Source organism: Physella acuta, unplaced genomic scaffold (genome assembly GCF_028476545.2).
Source record: "Physella acuta isolate Inbredline_101_S28 unplaced genomic scaffold, ASM2847654v3 ptg001956l, whole genome shotgun sequence".
NCBI classification, from domain to species: Eukaryota; Metazoa; Mollusca; class Gastropoda; family Physidae; genus Physella; species Physella acuta.
This window is the reverse complement of record NW_026733461.1, coordinates 5,670-13,453: the sequence shown is the minus strand read 5'-3', so window position 1 is coordinate 13,453 and position 7,784 is coordinate 5,670. Positions and strand designations below refer to the sequence as shown.

The following is a 7,784-nucleotide window of genomic DNA, read 5'->3' as shown; positions in this document are numbered from 1 at the left end:
GTAGCCGAGTCTAAAAAAAAAAAACCCTCTCTTAACTGTTTGGGTATGTAAGGAGATAGCACGGCAACACACATACAATATTTTCCTCAGCATCTTATAGACGTTGGGTTCTTGTTATAGACACAGGGCAAGATAATACTGTAACGTGTTGTTTATTTCTTTGATGGTATCGCCAGTGTTTCTTCCAGACTTTTTTTCTCCGGGGGTGCACTTAATATGTTCGAGGGGGGGGGATGGGGTGGGGGGGGTGGGGGGGTGGTACGGAGGGGGGGGGGGGGAGGGTGGACACTGGTAAAAGTATGTTTTCTATATAAATTCCATTTCGATCGGGGGGGGATAGACTTTCTTCGGAGGGGTAGACTTTCTTAGCTCCCCCCCCCCCTCCCCGTAGAGATGCCTGGAAGAAACTCTGGGTATCGCTGTCGTGGTGGTGAGGCTTAGGGTAAAACGGGTCGTGATTAAAGTCAGGGTTAAACTCAGGAAGTTGGTAAAGGTCGAGGCTAAGGGTGAAGGTAGACGCCGTTTCCTCTAAGGAGAAAAAAAACGAGTGTGCATCGTGTATTTTGTGTGTGCGATGTTCTTAAAGTCTTATACAAGGATTTATGTATTTTACTAAATTAATGCGCGGCAGGTTTAAACTACCACGCGGCCGCGCAAACGCGCAGCTAAGAAGAAACATTGCGGCTAAGTTTCGGGTAGCGATACTGGCAAATTAAGAGACTCGAATACGTCCTGCCGGTGTATGTTTAACAAGACAAAATAGTGGGGGAATTTGTTTCAGCATTGTTTGTGTTACAACTAAAGTCGGGCTGTGGTTCGAATCTCGGTGGGAATACGGTGTCATGATAAAAAAAATTATCGTGAAAGAAAATTCGACAGTCTTGACGTGGAAAAAATAATAATGAAAAAAAAATGGAAGTACCCCCCCCCAATGCTTCGAAATGTGTGTGTGTGTGTGTGTGTGTGTGTGTGAGTGTGTGTGTGGCTACGCCGCTAGGCAAACTTACCGCAAACACAATGGAGAGATAACATCAATATATGGACATCATACATACACGCACACATTCGGTGTGTTTGTTCAGATGTGGCTGCACATGATGATAGCTACAATGCGGCACGTACACCGACAAAATGGCCATGGACAAAAAGGTCTCGAAACAAACTTCCGACAGTATGAAGCCCACAGAAAGAAATTTTATTAAAATAACCCCGACAATAGGATGTAGATAAAAGGGGTTCAGACACAATGGCTGCAGGTAAAAGGGCTACTTAAGAATAGATCGCTAACAAAATGGCTCCGGTCGAAACGGTTCCCAACAAATGGCCGACAGTCTCTGTACCATCGGATCCTAAAATTGGCTCGGTAGTCAGTACTAAAACTCGGTCTCGGTGACTTTTTTCTAAGCCAAGCTAGGTACCCGTTAGAGCTGAGTGGGCTCCAACAGACAAGCCGGGTACCACTAATCGTGTTGTGTCGAATGTTTGATGTCGCGCGACTGTCGTATGCTTTGGACAAGTCGGCTATAGACAAGCCTAAAGACAGACAACACAGAAGACAGTACATAACGTAAGACAGCGAAAATAGAAGACAGTACATGACGTAAGGCAGAAAACACAGAAGACGCTGCATGACGCTCACATACACGTTAGAGAAATTAAAGGCGGCTGGGCATAGTGCTGACCACACTATTCCTCCATATGCCGAGGTCACTAAAGCAGATGAACTCTACTTCACCTGTCCCATAGTTCAGTAAGGATCGAAAGGTTACCTTTCGTCATGTAAAAAAAAATAGGACAGACTACAAATCAAACAGTACATGACCTAAGACAGACCATACATCAGACAGTACATGACTTGAGACAGACTTCTCATTAGACAGTACATGACTTAAGACAGACATCATAATCTTATCTGGGTAAGGACAGGCGCACACACAACAAAACAACACACACTGTGTCCCGGGGGCAAGGGGGGGAGGGAGGAAGGGGGGGATGGGATCGATATCCCGGCCATCGTTTGTTGTTGGTCAATACAACGGCCGGACTAGGTGGCCGTGTTGGCCAGCAAGGCGAGATGGGTAAACATGCAGGCGTCTGCAGGGGGGGGGGGGGGGGTGAGGAGGGGGGGGGTGATGACAACCACATCGACATCCCGATAACCACTCAAGACAACAGCAACAAAAAAACAAAAACAACCAGGCAGCCATCTAGTTAACGTTAAAATAACCGTACGAATAGCGTTAAAAAAAACAAACAATTCAGCCAACCACTCAACGATTAAAAAAAAGCAACCATTCAGCCAACCACTCAACGATAAAAAAAAGCAACCATTCAGCCAACCACTCAACGATAAAAAAAGCAACCATTCGGTCAACCACTCTATGATAAAATCAATTAATCAGATAACGATAAAAACAACCAATCAGATAACGATAAAAACAACCAATCAGACAATCACCTACGAAAAACATTCAAATTGCCATTTATTAAACTACCCTTAAAAAAAAAACAATAAAGAATCATGGGTTAGTTTGGAGCGGTGAATTGGAATTCTATTTCAGGGGAATGGTTGAGGGGGGGGGGGGGGTGTGAAAATAAAGGGGGAATCTGGCTAAAAGAAATTACCTTTGTCAAGAATGAAAAAAAAGGGTGTGTGTAGGGGTGGGGAGGCGCTGTGAATGGGACCGATGATAGACTGGTCACTCCTGAAAAATGTACAAACGCAGGGGAACAGTTTACTCTCGAAGTCCTGACCACGGATATTGGGGAGATGAGGCTCGCTAGATGCGGACAGCAACATATCTAGGAGAGAAAAAAAAAAAAAATTAAAAAAAAAACTGCTGCCTTGTAGTTTGTTCTTCGGCGGAAGCACATTCAGAATGAGAAGTCCGTTGAAATCAGAGTCAAGGGACCATATGACTGATTTGACTAAATATTTAATTTGTATGTGGTTTTTTTTTTCTTTATAGGGCAAATTAAATACAAATATATATATATTTTACATTACGTCTAAATTAGGGATAGAACTAGTCTAAGAATATAATATTAATGATTTTTATCACAAAAGATTACGTGTAAGCGTGTTTGTTTTTACTTCGGAGATTTTCTTGCTACATCAGAGGAAATAAGCAAGGTGCTTATATCCTGAAAAGCACGTGAGAGAAAAAAATACGCGCGTTGTGTATTTCCTCCACATTTCGACGAAATAAGCAAAGTGGCCTCTCTTGTTACTAAAATTAGAAAGAATATTTTTTTTCTCGTTTGTTTTTTTTTCTTGCATACGGCGGTCACATGACATGGGACGAAAATAGATTGTTAAAATTGTAAAGTTCACTTTGATTAAAAAAAAAGTTTTCTTTCTGCTTATTTTTTATTTTTAAATAGCTGGTCCTAAGGTGTCCAAACGAACTTGTTATCAATCAAATATAGAAACGGAGTTTAAAAAAAAAAAACAACAACACACACACGACATTCCCCCAATAAATAAAGAGCGTTTTATTTTCTTTTGATTTCCAAAGCGCAGATTGCATGATATCCCGCAGACCCCCACCCCCACCCCCTTTTCCTTCATCCCCCACCCTCCCCATTTGGGAGACTTGCCAGCTAAGAGTGCTGCGAAAAGCTTGCAGCGAGAAATGGCCAGATATGAATGGGCAGCGTAGAGATCTATTAATAGACGCGTGACCTACTTGACGATCGATTCTCTCCCCTTCGTGTCGTCTAGAGTTCGCTCCAGCCGTATAAATACATTGTTCTTGCTGGATGCAGAGGGCGCTGGCGTTCGGGCAGATTGGTGGGCACCGGGCAGGTTTATGTGAGGGCATTGTCAAGGTTGACTAGGGGCATTGTTAGTGTCATTTACGGACACACTCCGGTAAAGTTCCCTTTTCGAACCTGACGGTCAAGTGAAGTAGAGTTGACCTGTTTCTGTGACCTCGACATATAAAGGGGTAATGTGGTCAGAACTGTGCCCAACCGTCTTAGCTTTCACTAACGTGAGTTGGCTACCCATCATAGCTGGGTGGACTCAGTGACGTTCTACTGATTAATTTCGTTAGCTAGTGACAGCAACCCAACTAGGGGAGAAAACTCGTTAGCTAGTGACAGCAACCCAACTAGGGGAGAAAACTCTAAAGTGACTGACAGCAACCCAATTAGGGGAGAAAACTCGTTAGTTAGTGACAGCAACCCATCTAGGGGAGAAAACTCGTTAGCTAGTGACAGCAACCCAACTAGGGGAGAAAACTCTAAAGTGACTGACAGCAACCCATCTAGGGGAGAAAACTCGTTAGCTAGTGACAGCAACACATCTAGGGGAGAAAACTCTAAAGTGACTGACAGCAACCCATCTAGGGGAGAAAACTCTAAAGTGACTGACAGCAACCCAACTAAGGGAGAAAACTCGTTAGCTAGTGACAGCAACCCAACTAAGGGAGAAAACTCGTTAGCTAGTGACAGCAACCCATCTAGGGGAGAAAACTCGTTAGCTAGTGACAGCAACCCATCTAGGGGAGAAAACTCGTTAGCTAGTGACAGCAACACATCTAGGGGAGAAAACTCGTTAGCTAGTGACAGCAACCCATCTAGGGGAGAAAACTCGTTAGCTAGTGACAGCAACACATCTAGGGGAGAAAACTCGTTAGCTAGTGACAGCAACCCTACTAGGGGAGAAAACTCGTTAGCTAGTGACAGCAACCCATCTAGGGGAGAAAACTCGTTAGCTAGTGACAGCAACCCATCTAGGGGAGAAAACTCGTTAGCTAGTGACAGCAACCCATCTAGGGGAGAAAACTCGTTAGCTAGTGACAGCAACACATCTAGGGGAGAAAACTCGTTAGCTAGTGACAGCAACCCATCTAGGGGAGAAAACTCGTTAGCTAGTGACAGCAACACATCTAGGGGAGAAAACTCGTTAGCTAGTGACAGCAACCCATCTAGGGGAGAAAACTCGTTAGCTAGTGACAGCAACCCATCTAGGGGAGAAAACTCGTTAGCTAGTGACAGCAACCCATCTAGGGGAGAAAACTCGTTAGCTAGCGACAGTAACCCATCTAGGGGAGAAAACTCGTTAGCTAGTGACAGCAACCCATCTAGGGGAGAAAACTCGTTAGCTAGTGACAGCAACCAACTAGGGGAGAAAACTCGTTAGCTAGTGACAGCAACCCATCTAGGGGAGAAAACTCGTTAGCTAGTGACAGCAACACATCTAGGGGAGAAAACTCGTTAGCTAGTGACAGCAACACATCTAGGGGAGAAAATTCGTTAGCTAGTGACAGCAACCCATCTAGGGGAGAAAACTCGTTAGCTAGTGACAGCAACACATCTAGGGGAGAAAACTCGTTAGCTAGCGACAGTAACCCATCTAGGGGAGAAAACTCCTTAGCTAGTGACAGCAACACATCTAGGGGAGAAAACTCGTTAGAAAACTCGTTAGCTAGTGACAGCAACCCATCTAGGGGAGAAAACTCGTTAGCTAGTGACAGCAACCCATCTAGGGGAGAAAACTCGTTAGCTAGTGACAGCAACCCATCTAGGGGAGAAAACTCGTTAGCTAGTGACAGCAACACATCTAGGGGAGAAAACTTGTTAGCTAGTGACAGCAACCCATCTAGGGGAGAAAACTCGTTAGCTAGTGACAGCAACACATCTAAGGGAGAAAACTCGTTAGCTAGTGACAGCAACCCATCTAGGGGAGAAAACTCGTTAGCTAGTGACAGCAACCCATCTAGGGGAGAAAACTCGTTAGCTAGTGACAGCAACACATCTAGGGGAGAAAACTCGTTAGCTAGTGACAGCAACCCATCTAGGGGAGAAAACTCGTTAGCTAGTGACAGCAACACATCTAGGGGAGAAAACTCGTTAGCTAGTGACAGCAACACATCTAGGGGAGAAAACTCGTTAGCTAGTGACAGCAACACATCTAGGGGAGAAAACTCTAAAGTGACTGACAGCAAGCCATCTAGGGGAGAAAACCCGTTAGCTAGTGACAGCAACCCATCTAGGGGAGAAAACTCTAAAGTGACTGACAGCAACCCAACTAGGGGAGAAAACTCGTTAGCTAGTGACAGCAACACATCTAGGGGAGAAAACTCGTTAGCTAGTGACAGCAACCCATCTAGGGGAGAAAACTCGTTAGCTAGTGACAGCAACCCATCTAGGGGAGAAAACTCGTTAGCTAGTGACAGCAACACATCTAGGGGAGAAAACTCGTTAGCTAGCGACAGCAACCCATCTAGGGGAGAAAACTCGTTAGCTAGTGACAGCAACCCATCTAGGGGAGAAAACTTGTTAGCTAGGGACAGCAACCCATCTAGGGGAGAAAACTCCAATATTTAACAACTATCTTGTTGAACGTTCTTGGGGAGACAAACGCTATGGGAGCGTACCCAGAAATCAGGCACTTTGTAACCCTTTGTTTTCCACCTTTTTTTTATTCTTTTTTTTTCATAGACCAGTAAATTTTTCATCGGTGTGTTTGCCTTGAGACCGTGTTCGTTTTTTGTATTATTTTTTTCATCATCGGCTTGTGAGACTGACGAGGATTTACAATAACTTCTCTGAAAAATACTTTCTTCCATGAATTTTTTACGCCTACTTAATGCAAAATGGACTCAGGAAGGTAAAATATAATTTATCCTTCAAGATATCTATGGACGATTTAAGTCAAGCGACAGATTGGTCGCATAGTATCTCATAATTTGTGAATTGTCGTAATTTTAATAAAATTTCTTTCGAAAAATGGTTTTTTAAAACATTTTCCCAATCTTTTCATCTTTTTTTTATAAACAAAAATTAAAAAGTTCCTCTAGTAATTCATGTGATAATAGAACTACTTCAAGCGACAGTTTCATGCTAAAACATAAACAAAAATTAAGGTAGCTAACGGCTTTCATCTTAAAATACAGTCAAATTTTAATTCTAAAATCTATAAAGTATAATACTATATACTATATACCAACAGAGCTAATATTTTCGCTTATTAAAATGATAAACATTTAATTATTTAATTAATTTTGAATTTCCCTATATTTTTAACAATTTTAGCGAACACAGTTATAGGTTGTCTTCCGTTGTTTCCACATGATGTGTTAATGGGAAGTAACTAACATAAACTATAATATAATTCAATGTTAAAGAATTTTAAATTTATTTATTTTAAATATGGATTGGATGCGTTTGTTTATTTGAAACACTAATTGCATATAACCTGTATTGTCATTAAAAAGCATGGAACTTGTAGCCATTTTTAAACCAGTAGCCTAGCTGTTTATTTAAATATCTTTAGAAAATACAGCAGGAAAGACTTTCTGCATACATATAATGTAGTTTATGGCATCAGTAGGATTACCTGCTTAATTTAACATCGTATAATATTCAATCAAAAATGGGAGGAGGGGAGGGGGGGGGGGGGCGTAAGATTGCCAACCTCAAAAGTCATGAGATCAGTCCCCTCACTGTCCTTCCCCCGCCCCCTGACAGTTGAGGCTCGATAGCTTGAGACAGCCAACCCATCTAGGAGAGACAACTCCTAAAATCAAGCAACGACTGCCTTGCAGGTTGTTCTTACGTGGTGTCAAAGGCTACGGAAGCAAACCCAGAAAGTAAAATAAAGCAGGCTGGAGTCAAACAGGCCATATCGCGCATAGCATGTTTACATAAAACCTAATCGTTTTGCAGTCAATCCCCTTACAATATTACAATTAAGAACGAAGAAGAAGAATGCGAGTCATTAGACGTTGGTCCCTTAACATAAACCCTATATAATTACCTAACCCTACACTTCA

The 7,784-nt window shown here is 42.7% G+C and overlaps 1 protein-coding gene across 1 annotated transcript; it reads left to right on the top strand.

The window, feature by feature from the left end:
* Positions 1–1,246: 1,246 nt before the first annotated feature.
* Positions 1,247–6,248, top strand: LOC131931383 (uncharacterized; the record flags this gene model as incomplete). The annotated part of the gene is made up of 3 exons (XM_059288186.1): positions 1,247–1,256; positions 4,059–5,144; positions 5,384–6,248. Coding segments are annotated over exons 1-3 (1,961 nt in total), but the record flags the coding sequence as incomplete, so codon positions are not given.
* Positions 6,249–7,784: the final 1,536 nt, after the last annotated feature.